This window comes from Jaculus jaculus, chromosome 2 (genome assembly GCF_020740685.1).
Source record: "Jaculus jaculus isolate mJacJac1 chromosome 2, mJacJac1.mat.Y.cur, whole genome shotgun sequence".
Lineage (NCBI taxonomy): Eukaryota > Metazoa > Chordata > Mammalia > Rodentia > Dipodidae > Jaculus > Jaculus jaculus.
This window is the reverse complement of record NC_059103.1, coordinates 5,381,027-5,404,190: the sequence shown is the minus strand read 5'-3', so window position 1 is coordinate 5,404,190 and position 23,164 is coordinate 5,381,027. Positions and strand designations below refer to the sequence as shown.

General features: G+C 45.4%; 1 protein-coding gene across 4 annotated transcripts in view; it reads left to right on the top strand.

Annotated features, from left to right (window-relative positions):
• The window catches only part of Ocm (oncomodulin), a 31,937-nt gene extending 10,773 nt beyond the window's left edge, over positions 1–21,164 (top strand). Inside the window, exons 2-7 of one of the 4 annotated variants that reach the window (XM_045144321.1) lie at positions 9,755–9,824; positions 12,124–12,214; positions 13,711–13,778; positions 16,754–16,886; positions 18,711–18,820; positions 20,987–21,164. In XM_045144321.1, coding sequence (XP_045000256.1) covers positions 13,718–13,778; positions 16,754–16,886; positions 18,711–18,820; positions 20,987–21,012 — 330 coding nt within the window. In that variant the 5' untranslated portion in view covers positions 9,755–9,824; positions 12,124–12,214; positions 13,711–13,717 and the 3' untranslated portion in view covers positions 21,013–21,164. Of the gene's footprint in view, positions 1–9,754; positions 9,825–9,847; positions 9,888–11,660; positions 11,684–12,123; positions 12,215–13,710; positions 13,779–16,753; positions 16,887–18,710; positions 18,821–20,986 lie in introns of those variants that run through there. The other 3 variants (XM_045144322.1, XM_045144320.1, XM_045144319.1) reach the window with 3 other exon arrangements.
• Positions 21,165–23,164: the final 2,000 nt, after the last annotated feature.

The window sequence follows — 23,164 nt, the reverse complement described above, 5'->3', positions numbered from 1 at the left end:
ATGGTTGTCTTTTATTTTTTTGCTTTATATTTACATATAGATATTAAGCACTTTAGTCTTATAATGGTAGGGTAGTTTAAAGACCATTCATGAAGAACGTAGGTATTTGTTAAGATTTCTTTAATTTTTAAAAAAAGTTTATGTGCATGTGTGTGTGCACACGTGCGTGTGTAAGCATGCGTGAGTACACATTCTACAGCTCTATGATCCAGGGTTGTAGGGGAGCATTGGGATTCACAGGTGCATGCACCATGTGGCATCTGGCTTTACGTAATTGCTGGGGAATTGACCTCTAGGGTGAGATTTTTGTTTGTGTATGTGGTGTTAGGCTTTCCTGGTTTACATTCAAGACTTTCTGAAATTGTAGGATTTTCATAAAAGAACACGTTGCATTCACATTGAAAGGTTTATTGGTGCAGTGACATTCTGTCCAGAATTTGTTTTACTGAACAAAAATGGGAAGGCTGGGAGTTGATGAGATATTGCTGTTTCAATATTCATTGAAATATTGGGTAATGGATACACAGAAGTTAGTTGCATTACTTTCTTTTTTCATTTTTTTTTTTTATGTTTTTGGTTTTTCAAGGTAGAAGGTAGGGTCTCACTCTAGCCCAGGCTGATCTGGAACTCACTATGGAGTCTCAGGGTGGCCTCGAACTCATTGCTATCCTCCCACCTCAACCTCCAGAGTGATGGGATTAAAGGTGTGTGCCACCACACCTTGCTACTTTCTTTTTTAAATGGAATGTAGAAATAAGCAGGTTAGCTGGGCTTGGTGGCACATACCTTTAATCTCAGCACTTGGGAGGCAGAGGTAGGAGGATCTCCATGAGTTGGAGGCCACCCTAAAACTACGTAGTTAATCCCAGGTCAGCCTGGGCCAGAGAGAGACCCTACCTTGAAAAACAAAAACAACAACAACAACAAAAAAGAATGGGCTGGAGAGATGGCTTAGCGGTTAAGCGCTTGCCTGCGAAGCCTAAGGACCCCAGGTCAAGGCTCAGTTCCCCAGGTCCCACGTTAGCCAGATGCACAAGGGGGCGCACGCGTCTGGAGTTCGTTTGCAGTGGCTGGAAGCCCTGGCGCGCCCATTCTCTCTCTCTCCCTCTATCTGTCTTTCTCTCTGTGTCTGTCACTCTTAAATAAATAAATACAAAATGAACAACAACAAAAAAAATTAAAAAAAAAAAAAGAAGAAGAAAAAGAGTGAAAGAAATAAGGAGGTTGTACTTTCAGAAATAAAATGAATTTATGAATCTCCTGTTTTCCAACTACATGTTTTACTGGTTTCTGATAAATCAAACTCATAACTAGGACAAAATCCAATAATTCTCCTTAACTGGCAGAATGAATGTTATTAAGGTTTGAATATGAAATGTCCTCCTCCTCTTCGCTCATTGATTGAAAACCTGGGCTCCGGCACAATGTCTGAGCGGAATGACTAGAGATTACAAAGCACTCCTCTGCTTTCATACCCCAAAGAACAACAATGACACCGGAGGCGGGAGAGATGGCTTAGCAGTGAAGGCACTTGCCTGCAAAGCCAAAGAACCCAGGTTGGATTCCCCAGGACCCACGTAAGACAAATGCACAAGGTGGCGCATGCATCTGGAGTTCGTTTGCAGTGGCTGGAGGCCCTGGTGTGCCCATTCTCTCTCTCTCCTCTCTCTCTCTCTCTCTCTCTCTCCACACACACACACACACACACACACACACACACACACACACACACACATATGCCTGTCTCTCTGGATCTCTCAAATAAATAATTAATTTTTAAAACATATTTTATTTATTTATTTGAGAGAAAGAGATAGAGAGAGAGAATGGGCACGCCAGGGCCTTCAGCCACTGCAAATGAACTCCAGATGCATGCGCCACCATGTGCATCTGGCTTATGTGGGTCCTGAGGAATCGGACTGGTGTCCTTTGGCTTTGCAGACAAACGCCTTAATCGCTAAGCCATCCCTCCAGCCCCTAATTGATTTTTTTTAATGAACTCTAGCCCCAAGATGTAGCTACAGGAGACTTAACCCAGTACGTATAGTAAAATGTGAAACTGAACTAGATAGCCAATAATAGAGAACTGTTGACATTAATTGTAGTCACCCTTTCATACAAGAGAATTAAACCTAGTGATTAATATTGTATAATTGACTATGTATGTGGAAACAGTATTATACTACATAATTATATATAATAGATTTATACTTACTCTCAGGGAAATGTTAACAACATGCTACTTTTAAAAAATCAAGCTATTGGGCCGGGCATGGTGGTGCACACCTTTAATCCCAGCACTTGGGAGGCAGAGGTAGGAGGATCGCCATGAGTTTGAGGCCACCCTGAGACAACAAAGCGAATTCCAGGTCAACCTGGGCGAGACCCTACCTCAAAAATAAATAAATAAATAAATAAATAAAGCTAATAAGATTATGATCCCTTGAGGCTAGAGAGCTAGCTCAGCAGTTGAAGGTGCCTGCTTGCAAAGTTTGAAAGCCTGATAGCCTGCTACCCATGTAAAGTCAGATGCACAAAGTGGTGCATGTGTCTGGAGTTTGCTTGCAATGGCAGAAAGCCCTGATGCACCTATACTCACTCTCTGCATCTTTCTTTCTTTCTCTAATAAAATTTTGTTGGGCTGGAGAGATGGCTTAGCGGTTCTTGCCTATAAAGCCTAAGGACCCCAATTCAAGGCTTGATTCCCCAGGACCCATGTAAGCCAGATGCACAAGGTGGCTCATACATCTGGAGTTCATTTGCAGTGGCCAGAGGCCCTGGCGTGTCCATTCTCTCCTTCTGCCTCTTTCTTTCTCTGTCTGTTGCTTTCAAATAAATAAGTAAAAATAAACAAAAAAAATTTTTGTTGTTGTTTTTGTTTTTTGAGGTAGAGTCTCACTCTAGTCCTGGCTGATGTGGAATTCACTATGGAGTCTCAGGGTGGCCTCAAACTCATGGCGATCCTCCTACCTCTGCCTCCCAAATGCTGGAATTAAAGGTGCATGCCACCACGCCTAGCTAAAATGTATTTTTAAAAATATTTTTTAAGGCTGGCCATAGTGACACACATCTTTAATTTCAGCATTCAGGAGTCTGAAAAATTTATTATTTTCTTTCTTTTGGTTTTTCAAGGTAAGGTCTCATTCTAGCCTAGGCTGACCTAGAATTCACACTGTAGTCTTAGGGTGGCCTCGAACTCACAGTGATCCTCCTACCTCTGCCTCCCAAGTGCTGGGATTAAAGGCGTGTGCCACCACACCCAGCAAATAATAACATTTTTAAAACAAAAGATTATGACCCCACCTCAGTGTTAAACATGGTTTTGTAAAATGAATGTATCTAAAGAGACAGATGCCCAAAATTTAGCCTCACATCAGCCATTCATCATGTATGTTCATTTGATTCTTTTTTCCTGTTTCTGTTTTCTGTCTCCTGTCTCTTGTCTCTTCCTGTCTTAACTTTTTTTCCTTTCTCCTGTTTCTCTTCTGTTTTGTTGGAGACAGGATGAGGATGACCTTCAGCACTTGATCTTCTTACATCCACTTCCCAGGGCTCAGATGGTAGACCAAAGTACAATTGTACAATTACACTTATACCAATGAGTTTACTGGGGAGTCACTTACATAGCATACAGGAACACGGGACCCCCAAAGCAGCCATTTTGATGAAGATTGCTGAGTCAAAATTACTTCTTGGGTGCTCCTCCCTGAGCCTGGGGCGAGGGCCAACTTACAGAGAGCCAGAGACACCACCTCAGTGGAACTCATTCTTCCTAGATCTTTTCCTCAATCTATACACTGTACCTCCCCGCCACACACACCCAGGTCACTAGATCTTGTGCATTACTGTATACAGCAGTCACAGGGGTACCTAAATCTCAGGTGGGGGGGGTCTGATGACTCTCTCCGTGCTTTCTCCTATGAGTTAACACAGCTGCTTTTTTTTTTTTTTTTTTTTTTAAGGTAGGGTCTCACTCTAGCCCAGGCTGACCTGGAATCCACCATGCAGTCTCAGGGTGGCCTCGAACTCACGGTGACCCTCCTACCTCTGCCTCCCAAGTGCTGGGATTAAAGGCGTGCGCCACCACGCCCGGCCGTTTCCAGCTTCTTTCCTCCCCTTCCTCCTCTTCCTCCTGTCAGTATTTTATTTTATTTTATTTTTTTTTTTTTAAATGGATGTCACCATTTCTTTTTTTTTTTTTTTTTAATTTATTTATTTATTTGAGAGCAACAGACAGAGAGAGAAAGACAGACAGATGGAGAGAGAGAGAATGGGAGCGCCAGGGCTTCCAGCCTCTGCAAACGAACTCCAGACGCGTGCGCCCCCTTGTGCATCTGGCTAACGTGGGAACTGGAGAACCGAGCCTCGAACCGGGGTCCTTAGGCTTCACTGGCAAGCGCTTAACCTCTAAGCCATCTCTCCAGCCCTCCTGTCAGTATTTTAAACAATGGCCAGGCACTAACCTTTTGGCAATGCATTCAAAACTATTTGAGAGAGAGAGAGAGTGCACGAGAGAGATATTTTGACTGTGAGTTCCCCACTAGTCCACATGTTGCAGCCCGGTCACCATCCCGGGGTGCTATTGGAAAGTGGTTGAAACCTTAGGTCAGGCCTCGCGGGCGAAGCTAGGTCACTGGAGGTTGTGCCCTTGAAGGAAATATTGGGACCTTTCCTATTCCTATTTCTCTCTCTCCTTCCCATCTACCACAGATTTCCTCCACCAAGCATTCCTGCCCAAAGCAACAGGGGCAAGTGACCAGGGGTTGAAACCTCTGAAACCGTGAGGCAAGCAAACCTTTCTTCCTTAAAAGTTGAATACCTCAGGTACTTTGTAACAGTATCAGAAAGCTCTCTCACTCTCTCTCACAGACACACGCACACACACACACACACACACACACACACACACACACACTGGGTTTGTGTCTTATTTATTCACTTATTGCATCTGCTCTCTCCTGAGCCAGTGTCTTCTCAGAGCAGTCTAGACACATGTTATGCTCACATCCAGCTATCCTATGATTGTCTGTCTTATCATTAACTATGGTGTCCTGTCTCACTCCTAGACATTCTTCCTAAGAGGGCTGGAGAGATGGCTTAGTGGTTAACGTGCTTGCCTGCAAAGCCTAACAACCCTAGTTGCAGTCCCCGGTGCCCACATAAATCCAGATGTGCAAAGTGGCACATGCATGGAGTTCGTTTGCAGTGGCTTGAGGCCCTAGTGTGCTCATTCTCTCTGTATCTCTCTCGCTCTCTGTATATCTCCCTCTCTGCTTGTAAATGAAGAAATGAATAAATAGACAAATATTTTTTAAAATTTTATTTATTTGAGAGCGACAGAGAAAGAGATGGAGGCAGAGAGAGAGAGAATGGGCGCGCCAGGGCCTCCAGTCACTGCAAACGAACTCCAGACACATGTGCTCCCTTGTGCATCTGGCTAACATGGGTCCTGGGGAATTGAGCCTTGAACTGGGGTCCTTAGGCTTCACAGGCAAGCACCTGACCACTAAGCCATCTTTCCAGCCAGATAAATGTTTTTTTAAAAAGAAATTCTTCCTAAGAAAACAAGTCCAGGGCTGGGGAGATGGCTCACTTGGTAAAGGGGTTGCATTGTGAGGACCTGAGTTCAGCTCCCCAGTATCATGTAAATACCTGGCGTGATGGCACATGCCTATATTAGGTCATGAGAAGTGAATCCTTTCCCACAGGTCACAAAAACTTTAAACCCGGGGCTGACGAGCATAAGTTTGATTCCCAGCACCTAGGTAAAAAGGCTAGGAGGGCCATGCATGCCATCCCAGTACCGAAGGTGGGAGGACACAGGAGGATGAGTGGGCATCCCTATTAGCCAGTCCAGTCAAAAACAGGAGCTAGCTGGGTGTGGTGGCGCACGCCTTTAATCCCAGCACTTGGGAGGGAGAGGTAGGCAGACTGCTGTGAGGTCAAGGAATTGCTCTGAGTTCAAGTCTATCCTGAGATTACATAGTGAATTCCAGGTCAGCCTGGGCTACAGTGAAATCCTACCTTGAAAAACAAAACAAAACAAAACAGAAAAAAAACAAAAGCCACAAAACACATAAACAGGAGCTCAGGCTGGGAGATGGTTCGGCAATTAAAGGCACTTGCTTGCAAAGCCTGCTGGCTGAGGTTCAATTCCCTAGTCCCCACATAAAGTGGCGCATGAATCTTGAGTTGTTTGCAGCAGCAAGAGGCCCTGGCACACCCATACATACCCTTTCTCTGTCTTTCTCTCTCCTCTGTTTACTTGCAAATAAATAAAAATATTTTAGCTAGGGGCTGGAGATATTTCTCAGCAGTTATAGCACTTGTCTGTAGAGCTTAAGGACCCGAGTTCAATTCCCCAGTACTCACGTAAAGCCAGATGTACAAGGTGGCACATGTGTCTGGAGTTCCTTCTCAGTGGCTGGAGACTGGTATGCCATTCTCTCTCTCTATATATATATATATCTACCTCTCTCTCTCTCTCTCAAATAAATAATACAAATAAATAAATAAAAATATTTTAGCTGGGCTTGGTGGTACACACTTTTAATCCTAGCACTCTGGAGGCTGAGGAAGGAGTATTTCTGTGAGTGCAAGACCAGTTTGAGACTACATAGTGAATTCCAGGTCAGCTTGGGTAAGAGTGAGACCCTACCTTGAAATTAAAAAACAAAACACAGCCTGAAAAACCGGGTGTGGTGGCACACACCTTTAATCCCAGCACTTGGGTAGCAGAAGTAGGAGGATCGCCATGAGTTTGAGGCCACCCTGAGACTACATAGCGAATTTCACATCAACCTGAGCTAGAGTGAGACCCTACCTCAAAAAACAAACAAACAAACAAAAGCCTGGGCCAAGTCTTTTGCTGGACAAGGTGTTGCTTGTCTATCATCCCAGCATCAATCTGCAGCTACATTGTGAGTTAGAGGCCAGTCCAGTATAAGATCCTGAGATCCTGGCTAAGAAAGAAAAAGAGAAAGAGAGGGAGAGAGAGAGAAAGAAAGAGAGAAAAGAAAATCCAAAATGTCTTGTATAACCCATATGCTATTTTCTTTGAGGGTTTTTGTGCTATTTTCATTTAAATGGGCAGATTGTAAAAATGAATCAACAATTGTAAACACTTCAGTGGAAATTTTTCAGCTGTTTCTATGGCAACAATGCTAGCAAACTAATTCAAAGCTTGCTTTTTTTTTTTGAGACAGGGTCTTGATATTTAGCCCCAGGCTGGCTTCAAACTCAAAGCAATCCTCCTGCTGCAGCCTCCTACAGAGCTGGGATTATAGGCATGAGCCACCACACTCAGTTCTAGTTCAAAGCCCTTGACACTTATTTTCAACTTTTTTGTGGGATTTGGCAAGCTGATGAGAGTTGATAATATGGTTTTAAAGTTCTTCATGCTATTCATACTTCATCAAGTGACTACTGAATGCCACATTGAGGTCACTGTGGCTGGAGAACAAAATATAGGCAAGATGGATGTGGTGCTGGTGTGAGGTTTGGTAGTCTAAGACTGTAGGTGTCCCTAAGACACTGGTGACAGCGAGACACATACAGCGCCTTGGAGTAGGTAGGGAATATATACTTGGGAGAACAGAGTATGGCTGTATTACCCATGGAAGAGTCCGAAGGAATCCCTCTAGATTTATTAAATTATCTTTTTTTAAAAAGATTTTATTTATATTTATTTATTAGAGACAGAGAAAGAGGGAGGGAGAGGGAGTGGGCATGCCAGGGCCTCCAGCCACTGCAAACGAACTCTAGATGCATGTGCCACCTTGTGCATCTGGCTTTCGTGGAACCTGGAGAATTAAACCTGGGTTCTTTGGCTTTGCAGGCAAGTGCCTTAGCCTCTAAGCCATCTCTCCAGCCCTTAAATTATCTTCTTAAAAAAATATATTTTTCAGAGCCAGGCGTGGCGGCGCACACCTTTAATCCCAGCACTTGGGAGGCAGAAGTAGGAGGATTGCTGTGAGTTTGAAGTTACCCTGAGACTACGTAGCAAATTCCAGGTCAGCCTGGACTAGAGAGAAACCCTACCTCAAAAAAAATATTTTTTTTCCCCCAGGGCTGGAGAGATGGCTTAGTGATTAAGACACTTGCCGACAAAGCTTAACAAGCAGAGTGCGGTTCCCCAGTGCCCACATAAAGCTAGATACACATAGTGGCACATGCACCCGGGGTTCGTTTGCAGTGGCTGGAGGTCCTGGTGTGCCTATTCTCCATCTCTGCTTTCAAATAAATAAATAAATAAATATATTTTCAGCGGGTATAGTAGTGCACGCCTTTCATCCCAGCACTTGGGAGGCAGAGGTAAGAGGATCCCCACAAGTTTGAGGCCACCCTAAGACTACTAAATGAATTCCAGATCAGTCTGGGCTAGAGTGAGGTGTCCTACCTCAAAAAAAAATAAAATAAAATTATTATTTCATTTGTGATGAGAGAGGGAGAGAGAGAAAGTATGGGTATGCCAGAGCCTCTTATCACTGCAGGTGAATTCCAGGCTCATGCGTGCTCCACTTTGTGTGGGTAACTGGCGAATCGGACCCGGGCTAGACAGTTGTACGAAACAAAGCCCTGTAACCACTGAGCCATCCTCCCTGTCCCTTCATTGTCTTCTTTTTACAAAACATTTTTATTCATTTATTTGCAAGCAGAGAGAGAAGAAAGATAAACAGAGAGAATGGGCATGCCAGGGCCTCCAGCCACTGCAATCAAACCCCAGATGCAAGCACGTCTTTTGTGCATCTGGCTTTACTTGGGTACTGGGGAACTGAACCCAGGTTGTTAGGCTTTGCAGGCAAGCACCTTAAGTGCTGAACCATCTCTCCAGCTCTTCTTTTTTTAAAAAAATATATATTCTTAAATTTTATTTATTTATTTATTTGCAAGCAGAGGAAGAAGAAAGAGACAATGATGTCAGGGCCTCCAACCACTGTGAGAGTACTCCAGATGCATGCACCAATTTGTGCATCTGGCTTTATGTGGGTACTGGAGAACTGAACCCAGGTCATTAGGCTTTGGATGCAAGTGCCTTATCTGCTGAGTCATTTCTCCATCCCTATTTTTTTAATATTTTATTTTTATTTATTTATTTATTTGACAGAGAAAGAAGGAGAGAGAGCGCGAGTGAGAGAATGGGTGCGCCAGGGCCTCCAGCCACTGCAGACGAACTCCAGACATGTGTACCCCCTTGTGCATCTGGCTAACATGGGCCCTGGGGTATCAAACTTGGGTCCTTTGGTTTTGCAGGCAAATGCCTTAACTGCTAAGCCATCCCTCCAGCTCCCTTCTTCTTTTTTTTTGTTTTTTTGTTTTTTTGTTTTTTTGAGGTAGGGTCTCACTCTGGCTCAGGCTGACCTGGAATTCACTATGTAGTCTCAGGGTGGCCCCGAACTCTTGGCAATCCTACCTCTGCCTCCCGAGTGCTGCGATTAAAGGCATGCACCACCATGCCCAGCTTCTTTTTTTTAAAAACACAAGTATTTAGAGGGCATTATATATCCATGTAGCCAAATAAGAGAAGTAATTCCTGGCTCAGAGCTTAAGACCTCCCCAGCAATAGGCTTTTATTGACTAGGTTTTCAATCTCAGGCATGAATCTCCCTCCCATGGAGTGGGCTTCAAATCCAATTAGCAAGTAGTTGGTTACCCCCATAACAGACATGTCCTTGGTGCATCTTGCCTAGGTGGCCAGTTGTATGGCTTGCAGCGTCCACTGCTGGTTAAGGCTGCCATGGCTTTTCTCCTCCAGCAGGTGGCGTAGCACTGGGCGGCACTATGACTGCTGGTCAACAGGAAGGAGGCTGCCAGCTCAATCCACTGTGAGTCAGGCGTCCTACAACAGATGCATGGGATATCTTCAGCAATAGCTAAGTGATCTTCTTGTAAGGCCACTAGATTTTTCTGATTGCAACAGGGGTTCTATTTTTTGCATTAAAAAATAAAATCAGGAGGCTGGGGAAATGGCTTAGCAGTTAAGGAGTTTGCCTGCGAAGCCTAAGGACCCCAGTTCAAGTCCTCAGGACTCACATAAGTCAGATGCACAAGGGGCACATGTGTCTGGAGTTTGTTTGCAGTAGCTGGAGGACTTGGCGTCCCCATTCTCTCTCTCTCTCTTTCTGCCTCTTTCTCTCTCTCTCAAATAAATAAATTAAATTAAAAATAAATAAATAGAGCTGGAGAGATGGCTTAGCGGTTAAGCTCTTGCCTGTGAAGCCTAAGGACCCCAGATTGAGGCTCAATTCCCCAGGACCCACATTAGCCAGATGCACAAGGGGGCCCACATGTCTGGAGTTTGTTTGTAGTGGCTGGAGGCCCTGGTGCGCCCATTTTATCTCTCTCTTCCTCTCTATCTATGTATATATCTGCCTCTTTCTCTCTGTGTCACTCTCAAATAAATAAGATTGGGCTACCATGAGACCCTACCTTGGAAAAAGACAAAAAATAAATAACTAAAGTTGGGGTCTTATATGGTAGCTCACCTATAATCCTAACACTTGAGAGGTTGAGACAGGAGGATCTTGAGCTTGAGGCCATCCCCTTACACATGAAGCCCTGGGTACCATCCCCAGCACCAGGCTACACTGAGACCCTCCCTCAAAAAAAAAACATGTTTTTACCTACATAAAGCTAAATACAAAGTGGTACTTGTGTCTGGAATTTGTTTGCAGTGGCAAGAGACCCTGGTGTGCCCATACTCTCTCTCCTCCCTCTGCTCATAAATAATTAAATAAATAAATAAATAATAGGGCTGGAGAGATTGCTTGGAGGTTAAGGAACTTGCCTGCAAAGCCAAAGGACCCAGGTTCAATTCCCCAGGACCCACTTAAGTCAGATGTACAAAGTGGCACCTGTGTCTGGAGCTCGTTTGCAGTGGCTGGATGTCCCAGTGCACCCATTCTCTCTGTCTCTCTCTGCCTCTTCCCTCCCTAAAGAAAGAGAATTAAAAAGTAAAACGACAAAAAAAAAAAACAAACCACAGTATTAGACAAAAATAAACTTGGGACTGGGGATATAGCTCAGTTGGTAAAATGCTTGCCTCGTGTTCAAACCTGGGTTCCATCGCCAACACTGTGGAAATATAAAGGTGCATGCTTGTCATTCGAAGCACTTGGGGATGTGGAAGAAAGTGGATCAGGAGTTCAAGGTTGTCTTTGGCTATTTAACAAGTTTGCTGTCAGCCTGGGCTACATAAACCTTCTGTCGAAAGAAAATAGCTGGGTGTGGTGGCCTACGTCTTTAATCCTAGCACTCAGAAGACTGAGGTAGGAGGATCCCTGTGAGTTTAAGGCCATTGTTGCAGTCAGGTTTGCATTGCTGGTGGAAATCACCCAACCAAGAGCAGCTTGTGGGAAAAAGAGGTTTATTTTGGCTTAGAGGCTCAAGGGAATGATGAGAGAGATGATGATGGCAGGGGAAAACAACGTCATGAGCAGGGAGTGAACATCACCCCCTGACCCACATAAGGTAGACAAATTGCAACAGGAGAGTGTGCCAAACACTGGCAAGGGGACACTGGTTATAACACCTATAAGCCCGCCCTCAACAATAGACTGCCTCCAGGAGGATTCAATTCCCAAATCTCCATTAGCTGGGAACCTAGCATTCAGAACACCTAAGTTTATGGGGTCACCTGAATCAAACCACCACAGTCACCCTGAGACTACATAGTGAATTCCAGGTCAGCCTGAGCTGATGTGAGAGACCCTACCTCGGAAAACAAAATCAAAACAAAACAAACAAAAAACAAAAGAGGACTGGAGGGATTGCTTGGTGGTTAAGGCAAAGCCAAAGGACCCAGGTTCAATTTCCTAGGACCCATGTAAGCCAGGTGCACAAGGTGGCACATATGTCTGGAGTTCATTTGCAATGGCTGGAGACCCTGGCGTGCCCATTCTCTCTCTCTCCCCTTTCTCTAAAATAAATGAAAGCTTTAAAAATTAGAAGAAATACATAGTTAACATTGGCACGTCTGTGTCATGTGCCAATTTAAGATTTATCGAGGAAAAAAATCATGTACGCAGTGCTATCTTTGCTAAGACCAGTACTATGTGACAAGTCCACTTGGTGACACTGTCTTTGAGCTTATCAACCCTGGATTAAGGTCAGCCTTGTTCACAGGACGACAGCTTCAAAAGCTGAAAACAGACCTGCTCAGACGGCAGCTGCTAACATCTGGGGAGCGGTTGCAGGTTACAGAGCACCCTTTCAGGTAAGTGTGCCTGACTCATTCCAGCCACCGTCCTCCTCCTCGCGTTGTGGCCCATTTGCGTAACTGAAACCTTAGTTAACGTTTGTTGAGTGTTGTTTTTTTTTAAAGTGGCTATTCCTACTTACATTCCCTTGCGATATAAATAGAGAAAAAGAGGTTTCATTAGTAAGGTGAGACATTTGAGCTATGTCCACTTGATCCAGGAAATCTAAGAGGCCACGGCTATCTCTTTTTCAATCCTATATAAGGCAGGTGAGTAAGATAATCAAAGCCCATCTGGGTTTGTTATTTGCGCCTACCACTCTGTGTCCGTTTGTCTCCCCCAGTTCTTCTTGAGGCAAAAATCTAAAAGGGTAAGTGGCTGGTGGGCCAACCAGACCGCAGGCTCTTCTTCCCTGCATGCATTATGTCGGGCTTGTGCGTGGCTCTGCCCAGATTTCTCCCGCTCTGACAACTGCAAAGGTCTCGTCTCTGCTGGATGGGGTTCTCATGCACCCTTGGGGACATATAGCACATCTTCTACAGAGGGTCTGTGCGCAGCCCAGGCTGGCTTCTTTCCCATGCAGAATTTGTGATATGCCATTCTCTGACTGATGTTCGAGAACGTTACTATATGCGTAACATAGTTTTTAGTAGCGCGCGGTTACCCATTTAAGTGATTGATTAGTTAAGTGTACCTGATAAGAAGATTGGTCCAATGATGCTGATGATGGTTAGATAGGGTCTCAGGTACCCAGATTAATCTTGAACTTGCCCATGTGCAGCCAAGGATGACCCTGCTCTCCTAATCCTCCAGCCTTCACTTCCCAAGCGCTGGGGTCACAGGTGCCACCACATCTGGTTTGGTCTTTTTTTTTTTTTTTTTTTTTTTCTAGGTAGGGTTTCATTCTAGTTCAGGCTGACCTGGAATTCACTATAGAGTCTCAGGGTGGCCTCGAACTCATGGCAATCCTCCTACCTCTGCCTCCCGAGTGCTGGGATTAAAGGCGTGCGTCACCACGCCCGGCTCCTATTTTTTTAAACTTAATCTTCATAGTGTTTTCAAGAGAAGGCATTGTGGGCTGGAGAGATGGCTCAGTGGTTAAGGCACTTGCCTGCCAAGTCTAAGGACCCAGGTTCGATTCTCCAGGTCCTACATGAGCCAGATGCACATGGTGGCATGTGCAGCCGGGGTTCGTTTGCTGTGGCTGGTCTCTTGGGCTCTCTTTCGCCCTCTCTCTCTCTCTCTCTCTCTCTGTCTGTCTCTAATAAATAAATAAATTCAAATAAATATTTTTAAAAAGAGAAGACATTGAGACCAAAGGAGACTAGGTTCTTTTCCGTGTCCAGCTTTTGTTAGATAGTCTGTTTTATCACTTAACAGGTATTTATTACTGTCTTAAAATTCTAGGCAAATAAACAGTTTTGGTGAGCCCGGCGGGGGGGGGGGGCGCTGTGCTCTGCCTGGCTCTGCATGTTCTGGGGTGCCATGTCTCACATCTCATTTATCGTGGTAGGTGGAGAATGAGCATCACAGACGTGCTCAGTGCTGATGACATCGCGGCTGCCCTTCAGGAATGCCAGGGTAAGGGGGACCTGAGTGACCAGCCTGGGCTACATGGTGATTTCAAGGCCAGCCTGGGCTACACAGAGAGCGTCTCAAAATTAAAAAAGAATTAAGTTAAAGGGAAACAGAAGCAACGCACTCACACATACACATGCACACTCTCACACCACATACCACACACACACCACAAAAGAACAGGAGGCAGGCATGGCTGTTTATTTCATATTCCCACCTCCAGTGAAGCTGCAAAAACTAAAATGCTGGGGCAGGGAAAATGGCTCAGCTGTTGAAGGTGCTTTCTTTCTTTCCTTTTTGAAAATGAGACTTATTTTCATTTGTTCATTTCTTGCAATTGAAATACTCTCCAATGACACACTTGGCCTGAGATTCCTTGCCATAGCCTGTAACGACAATTTATTTTAATTTATTATTATTATTTTTTTTTTTTACTCAGGTCCTCATTCTTTTTTATTTATTTATTTATTTGAGAGCGACAGACACAGAGAGAAAGACAGATAGAGGGAGAGAGAGAATGGGCGCGCCAGGGCTTCCAGCCTCTGCAAATGAACTCCAAGACGCGTGCGCCCCCTTGTGCATCTGGCTAACGTGGGACCTGGGGAACCGAGCCTCGAACCGGGGTCCTTAGGCTTCACAGGCAAGCGCTTAACCGCTAAGCCATCTCTCCAGCCCTTAATTTATTATTTTATTAATTAGTTTCGTACTCAATGAATACAGTCAAGTTGGTACCGTTGTTAGGCTCATCCATGTCCTACCCCCTTCCCCGGTAACAATTTTGCAGAGGCCTACCCATTCCCCAGTTTCTTTTCTTTTCTCTTCTCTTCTTTCTTTCATTTTATTTTATTTATTATTAATTTTTTTGGTTTTTCAAGGTAGGGTCTCACTCTGGTCCAGGCTGACCTGGAATTCACTATGTAGTCTCAGGGTGGCCTCGAACTCATGGCGATCCTCCTACCTCTGCCTCCCGAGTGCTGGGATTAAAGGCGTGCGCCACCACACCCGGCTTCCCTAGTTTCTTGTTGTCGCCAACCTGAATTAGGTTGATTTGGTGCCCAGCGCAAAGGCCCTCCATCGACCTGGCATACACGGGCTCATCACAACTGGATGCAGGCACACACGGAGGTGGGCTTCGTGGATTCCACGTGCCAGGCCATGGTGGATGAGGGCACTCCTCAGCACCCCGTGTCCACTACACCTCCAGCAGGCGGCAGGTTACAGGTGAAGAGTGTCTGCCTCTGCCACCCGCCAGCAGCAGGGAAAGAGTGAATGCTTTCTTGCAGAACCTGCTGGCCCAGGGTTCAGTTCCCAAGCCATCCATGTACACTGTATACCAAAAAGATGGTGTAAGTGTCTGGTGTTTGTTTACAGTGGCAAGAGGCCCTGGTACACCCATGCTCACCCACACTCACTCACTCGCTCTCTCTCTCTCTCTCACACACACACACATACACACACGTGCACACGCACACGTGCGCGCACAGCCAAATAAATTAATTAAATTTTAAAATATTAAAATGTAGCCAGGTGTGGTGGCGCACACCTTTAATCCCAGCATTCGGAAGGCAAAGGTAGGAGGATCGCTGTGAGTTCAAGACCACCTGAGACTCCATAGTGAATTCCAGGTCCGCCTGAGCTAGAGTGAAACCCTACCCTGAAAAACGAAATAAATAAATCAAGTCACAGCATCCAGGGCTGGCCTGTATCTCAATTGGTAAAGTGTTTGTCTAGCGTGCACCAAGTCCTGGGTATTATCCCCAGCACTGCATAAGCTCGGCATGGTGACACACATCTGTAATCCCAGCCCTGGGTCTGTGGATGCAGGAGAATTAGAAGTTCAAGGCCATCCTTGGCTTCATCGTGAGTTTCAGGCCAGCATAAGCTACTTGAGACCCTGTCTCAGAAATAAATAAATAAATAGTTTCATGGAGCTGGTGAAAGTACTGTAAGTTATGTCACTAAAATGACAGGATTTATGGGATCTGAATAGGTGATCGTAATTGTGTAATAAAAGAAACTTTCTAAAAATGGTAGAAAAAAAGAACATCAGTGGAAGGGCTGGGGCTACAGTTCAGTGGCCGAGTGCTGGCCTAGCTTATGCAAGGCCCTGGATTCCATCCCCAGGATTGTTTAAAACAAAAAATAGCCAGGCATGGTGGCACACTCCTTTAATCCCAGCACTCGGGAGGCAGGGATAGGAAGATCACCATGGGTTCAAGGCCACCCTGAGACTACATAGTTAATTACAGGTCAGCCTGGGCTAGAGTGAGACCCTACCTCGAAAAACCAAAATAAATAAATAAAAATTTTTTTTTTAAAGTATCAGCTGGGTGTGGCGGCTCACATCTGAAACCCTAGCGCTTGCTGAGGTAGGAGAATTGTTGCAAGTTTGAGGCCAGCCTGGGCTACACAGAAAGTTCCAAGCCAGTCAGGGGTACAGATAGGTGAAACCCTGTAAAACAAAACAAAACAAAAACTGTGGGGCATACACCTTTAACCCCAGCACTCAGAAGACAGAGGTAGGAGGATCATCTTGAGCTTGAGGCCACCCTGACAGTGTATAATGAATTCCATGTCAGCCTGGACTAGAGTGAGACCCTACCTTGAAAAAACAAAACAAAACAAAAAAAGCCATAAAAACAAACAAACAAACAAAGTCTATTTGAATCCAATGATTATCTTCCCCCACCAAGCAGGCCTATGGTGGTGGGAACGTGACTATAGCCTGCCCATGGGGAGAGTTAGGGAAGACATAGAACAGAGGCGGCAGGAGAGACTGGCGAAATCAGAGGACAAGAGGGTGAAGTCAGACAGCCACCTAGCAATCTTGGCTTTCTCAAAGCCTTGGAATAGTCAAGCATCCACGTAGCTCAAGGGATGCTAGGAAAGTATTTTAATAACCTCTGTTTTGGGCACCTACACACAGGTACAGAGCGTGATCCAGCGGGCATCGGAATAACCCGTTCTCTGTTCTTTAGACCCAGATACTTTCGAACCCCAGAAATTCTTCCAGACATCAGGCCTTGCCAAGATGTCGGCCAGTCAGGTGAAGGACGTCTTCCGGTTCTTAGACAATGACCAGAGTGGATACCTCGATGAAGAAGAGCTTAAGTAATCTTTGTCCTGGACACCCCAACATACTGGGTGGGGCTGGGGTGCAGGGGACCAGCGGAGCTACATGAAGGCTGAGGATGTAAATTGGTCGTGTCCCTACCTACACTGAGCACACAGCATGGCGCTGAAGGGAAGATTGTAGAGACAGAGTCATTAGTTTGAGGGATTTCCTTTGGCTAATGAACCTAACAAAACTCTTTTTCTTTTTTTTCCCCAACAGACTGGCCTTTATTTTATTTATTTATTTACTTATTTATTTAAGAGCAACAGACAGAGAAAGAGGCAGAGAGAGAAAGGAGAGAGAATGGGCGCGCCAGGGCCTCCAGCCTCTGCAGACGAACTCCAGACGCGTGCGCCCCCTTGTGCATCTGGCTAACGTGGGACCTGGGGAACCGAGCCTCGAACCGGGGTCCTTAGGCTTCACAGGCAAGCGCTTAACCGCCAAGCCATCTCTCCAGCCCCTTAACAAAACTCTAATCTTTAAGATAAGTTTCCCACCTTGGAGACAAGTGATGGTTGTGATGACTGAATGCAGATGGTGGCTTAAAGGGAGGGAGGGAGGGAGGGAGGGAGGCAAAGGTAGGGATTAAGACAGGAAGGAAGGGAGGGCTGGAGAGATGGCTCAGTGGTTAAGGCACTTGCCTGCAGAACCTAACAAGCCAAGATCGATACCCCAGTACCTATGTAAAATCAAACGTACAAAGTGGTGCATGCATCTGGAGTCTGTTTGCAGCAGCTGGAGGCCCTAGTGCGCCCATTCTCTGTATCTCTCTTCTCTCTCTCTGCTTGCAAATAAACAAAATTATTATTATTATTATTATTGGTTTTTCAAAGTAGGGTCTTGCCTTGTCATACCTGGCAATAAAATTATTTAAAAAAAAAAAAGGAAGGGAGAACCGGGCGTGGCGGCACACGCCTTTAATCCTGGCACTCACAAGGCAGAGGTAGAAGGATCACCATGAGTTCATGGCCACCCTGAGACTCCATAGTGAATTGCAGGTCAGCCTGGGCTAGAGTGAAAGCCAAAAAAAGAAAGGGAAAAGAGAGTGGGAAAGAGACAGAAAGACAGAGACAAGAAGAGAGGGGGAGGAAGGGAAAGAAGGAGAAAGAAGGAAAGAGAAGGAGAGGTAGGGAAAGAGGGAGAAACAAAGAAAACAGGGAGGGAAGGATAAAGGAAGGAAGGAGGGAGGGAGGGAAAGAAGAGGAAAGGAGAGGGAGGGGAAGGAAGACAGACAGGAAGGGATGGAGAAGGGAAGAGAGGGAGAGAGAAGGCGGGCGAGCAGGGGGAGAGGGAGAGAGGAAGGAAAGGGAAGGAGGGAAGCCAGGAAGAGATGAGATGAAGACAGGAAGGTAGGAAAGAGACACATTGTCTTTCGGGAAATTCCCTTCATTCTTTTTTTAAGGATTTTTGTTTTGTTTTGTTTTTGCTTTTGTTTTTCGAGGTAGGATTTCACTCTAGTTCAGGCTGACCTGGAATTCACTCTGTAGTCTCAGGGTGGCCTTGAACTCACGGCGATCCTCCTACCTCTGCCTCCCCAGCGCTGGAATTAAAGGTGTGCGCCACCATGGCCAGCTTTTTAAAGGATTTTTAAAAATTTATTTATTTGCCTGTGTGCATGAGAGAGAGAGAGAGAGAGAGAGAGAGAGAGAGAGCGAGCACCAGGATCTCTTGCTACTGCAAATGAATATCCATCCTGCCTGTCTGGTTTTACACGCGTGTCTGGGGAAATTGAACCCAGGCCAGAAGGCTTTGCAAGCAAGCACCTTTAACCACTGAGCCATCTCTGCAGCCCTGTCCCCTCACTCTTAACTCTGCTATAGGTTCTTCCTCCAGAAGTTTGAGAGTGGTGCACGAGAATTGACCGAATCAGAAACCAAGTCCTTGATGGCCGCGGCCGACAGTGATGGAGACGGGAAGATCGGCGCTGATGGTACGTCCGCTCCTGTTCACAGTGTAAGACGGGCCAGCCCTGCAGAAGCTCTGGGGCTAAAACCCTGCTTGTTGACCTTGCTGAATTCAGCCTGCTCATGTATCAGATAGAACACATGAGGGTGCCGGTGATACCTGAAGGTTCAGGCACCCTGGGGATACAACTGTGTGTGTTTAGTATCTATGAGGCTCTGGGTATGGCTCTCAGAATCTCTCTCTCTCTCTCTCTCTCTTTCTCTCTCTCTCTCACACACACATACACACATGTATTTTAGGACAAAACCAGATGTTTCCTATCAGTAACCTCAGCTCTTGAAAGGCTGAGGCAAGAGGGTCAGTAAAATTTGAGGCTATGTTGTAAGCCCTAGGCCAGCCAGAGCTACAGAGACTGTGGCTTGGGGGGGGGGGGAAGAAGAACAGAGCAATAGCTAGGGAGATGGCTTAGTGGATAAGGGGCTTGCCATGCAACTCTGAATACCCAAGTTCGAATCTCCAGACCCCACGTGAAATGGGCTGGAAGCTGTAATTCCAGGGAGCCTGTGGTGAGAAGGGAGGTGGAGACGGGAGAATTTCCTGGAACTCAGAACTCAGCTGTGAACAATGAGAAACTCTATCTCAAAACAAGGTGGAAAATGAGGACCAAACTGGAAGTTGATCTCTGACCCCCCCCCCACATATATGCCATGCTATACATGCACACACACACACACACACACACACACACATGAATATTCCATGGCAGCTGGCTCCTCTGGTCATTGTCTATAAACTAGAAAACAAACCTCATCTGTGAGGGGCCAGCGGGCCACTTAGCCAACCACTTGCAAAACTCCAGATGCATGCACCACCTTTGTGTATCTGGCTTACATGGGTCCTGGGGAATCAAACCTGGGTCCTTTGGCTTTGCAGGCAAACACCTTAACTGCTAAGCCATCTCTCTGCCCAACTTAATAACTTAATTTTTTTTTTTTTATGTTTTCTGAGATAGGGTCTCACTCTAGTCCAGGCTGACCTGGAAGTCACTATGTAGTCTCAGGATGGCCTCAAACTCAGGGTGATCCTCCTACCTCTGCCTCCAGAATGTTGGGATTAAAGACATGTGCCACCACGCCCAGCTTCCAAGTTTAATTTTTTTAAGAGCATAACAATGGAAGATATCTAAACAGACAAAAGCATACCTTTTGCAAATATAATGCAAATCTCAGTGTTCAATGTTATGATCACACCTTATTATCCACAGCTTATTATTATCAATGTATCTCTTTCAGTAATACAAGCTTTGAGGGAATGGTAAGATGAGAGTTTCATAGAGGAAAGTTTGTTCAAAGCTGTACTCTATGTTTCCTAACTATGCCATACTGATAAATAAGAGAAAGAAAACTTCCTCTTTTTTTTTTTTTTTGTTTTGTTTTGTTTTTTCGAGGTAGGGTTTCACTCCAACTCAGGCTGTCCTGAAATACACTCTGTAGTCTCAGGGTGGCCTCAAACTCACGGCGATTCTCCTACCTCTGCCTCCTGAGTGCTGGGATTAAAGCCGTACACCACCACACTGGCAAAACTTTCCTTTTTTTAAAACACTTTATTATTTTATTTTTATTTATTTATTTGAGAGTGACAGACAGAGAAAGAGGCAGAGAGAGAGAGAGATAGAATGGGTGCATCAGGGCCTCCAGCCACTGCAAACCAACTCCATGTGCCCTCTTGTGCACCTGGCTTACGTGGGTACTGGGGAATTGAGCCTCTCACCAGGATCCTTAGGCTTCACAGGCAAGCGCTTAACCACTACTCTGAGACTCCATAGTGGATTCCAAGTCAGCCTGAGCTACAGTGAGACCCTGCCTTGAAAAATCAAAAGACAAACGACAACAAAAAAAGAGGTGGTTGGCATACAGAGGATGACACCTGAGATTGTCCTTAGCCTATACACACACACACGTGCATCCACACACGTGTGCCTGTACACGTATGAACGTGCACACGCGCGCACACAGTGCTGAAGAGGTGGGGTGCCGCAGACTCTCCATCCACGCCCCTCCAGGGAGCCCTGTGTGTCATCTGAGAACGTTCTTCGTCCTTTCCTTCCCTCCTCAGAACTTTCCGGGGGAAAATAAACCTGCCAAGTACTGATCCACCTCCACTGAGCCTGTTCTTGCCTCTTCTGTTCTAGAATTCCAGGAAATGGTGCATTCTTAAAGCCTAAGTCTGTGGAGAAAAGAGAGGAAAGGCCATTCAGCCGGAAGGTCTTCAAAGCCCTGGGAATGGGAAGCCTCCCTCCCCCCCAAAAAAAACTAATTTATTAACCCCCCTTGAAATGCTTCTGCAAGTGCTCCTTGTTCAAGTGAGAAAAAAAGACAGTTTGTGACTTTTTTTTTTCTTTCTGCCGGTGGGTGCATGCCCTGATGATTTCTGTAAGGCCCCTGGCAGATATGCCCTTAACAGTGAATAAAGATAGTTTCTCATCATTGGCTGATATATGGGAGTTTTTGGGTTGTCTTTTTTTGTTGTTGTTGTTTGGTCTTTTGTTTTGTTTTTTCATGACAAGATAGAGGGACCAAAGCAAGTGCAAGGGGGACCAAGGGCCTGTCCAAAGCTCTCAGGTTTCATGAAGCAAGTAAATCATATTGGACTTGTGCATGAGGCAACAGGGGGATTTGGTTTAAGAAATATGTTGGAGCCAGGCGTGGTGGCGCACACCTTAATCCCAGCACTCAGGAGGCAGAGGTGGGAGGATCACTGTGAGTTTGAGGGCACCCTGAGACTACATAGTGAATTCCAGGTTAGCCTGGGCTAGAGCAGACCCTTCCTCGAAAAACCATAAATAAATAAATAAAATATGTTGGGGCTGGAGAGATGGCTTAGCAGTTAAGGTGTTTGCCTGCAAAGCCAAAGGACCATGGTTCAATTCCCCGGGACCCACGTAAGCCAGGTGCACAATGTGGCACATGTGTCTGGAGTTTGTTTGCATGGTGCACCCCTTCTCCCTCACTGTGCTTCTCTCTCTCAAATAAATAAATAAATAAATAAAAACATTTAAAGCTGGGTGTGGTGGTGGTACACACTTTTAATCCCTGCGCTTGGGAGGCAGAGGTAGGAGGATCGCCGTGAGTTTGAGGCTACCCTGAGACTACATAGTGAATTCCAGGTCAGGCTGAGCTAGAGTGAAATCCTACCTTGATTGGAAATAAAGAGAATTTTAAAATATGTTATAGGGCTGGAGGGATAGGTTAGCAGTTGGGGCGTTTGCCTGAAAAGCTAAAAGGACCCAGGTTTGACTCCTCAGGATCCACGTTAGCCAGATGCACAAGATGACACACGCGTCTGGAGTTCGTTTGCAGTGGCTGGAGGCCCTGGCACACCCATTCCCTCTGTCTGTCTACCTTTCTCTCTCTTTCTCAAATAAGTAAATAAAACTTTAAAAAAATATGTCATAGGAGCTGGAGAGATGTCTTAGTGGTTAAGGTGCTTGCCTGCGAAGCCTAAGGTCCCATGTTCAATCGCTCTCCAGATCACACGTAAGCCAGATGCACAAAGGTGACGTAAGCACAAGGCTGCATATGCCCACCAGGTGGTACAAGCGTCTGGACTTCAATTTCAGTGGCTGAGGCCCTAGTGTGCCAATTCTCTCTCACATGCTTTCTGTTAAAATACATACATACATACATATACATGTAAATAAATGGCATTTTATTTTTTTTTTATTTTTTTTTTTGGGTTTTTCGAGGTAGTGTCTCACTCTGGTCCAGGCTGACCTGGAATTAACTCTGTAGTCTCAGGGTGGCCTTGAACTCACGGTGATCCTCCTACCTCTGCCTCCCGAGTGCTGGGATTAAAGACGTGCGCCACCACGCCCAGCTATAAATGGCATTTTCAAGTAAGGCTTTTTCTCTCAGCCATTCATCTTACTCTGAAATTACATTAAAATTACGGATTTTAGCCAGCATAAAGCACTCACACATGAGTTACAGTGGTGCACACCTGTAATCCTGGAGGTCCAGGCAGGAGGATCAGGAGTTCAAGGTTATCCTAAGCTTCATGGTGAGTTTGAGTCCAGCTTGTAGAAGATCTGGTCTCAAAAAGAAATACAATAAATTACTCTTACGTGTTTGTTTTCTGCCCTGAGTATTAGATTGTTATAAGAGAAATTTAAGTAAAAGCAAACAGAGTCAGGCGGAAGTCAGGTTTGAAGCTAAGAGACCCTCACTATTCCTGCTCAGTGCAGACACTCATTCTGAATGTCTAAAGCTAAGGGACCCTCTCTATTCCTGCTCAGTACAGACACTCATTCTGAATGTCTAAGCTAAGGGACCCTCTCTATTCCTGCTCAGTGCAGACACTCATTCTGAAT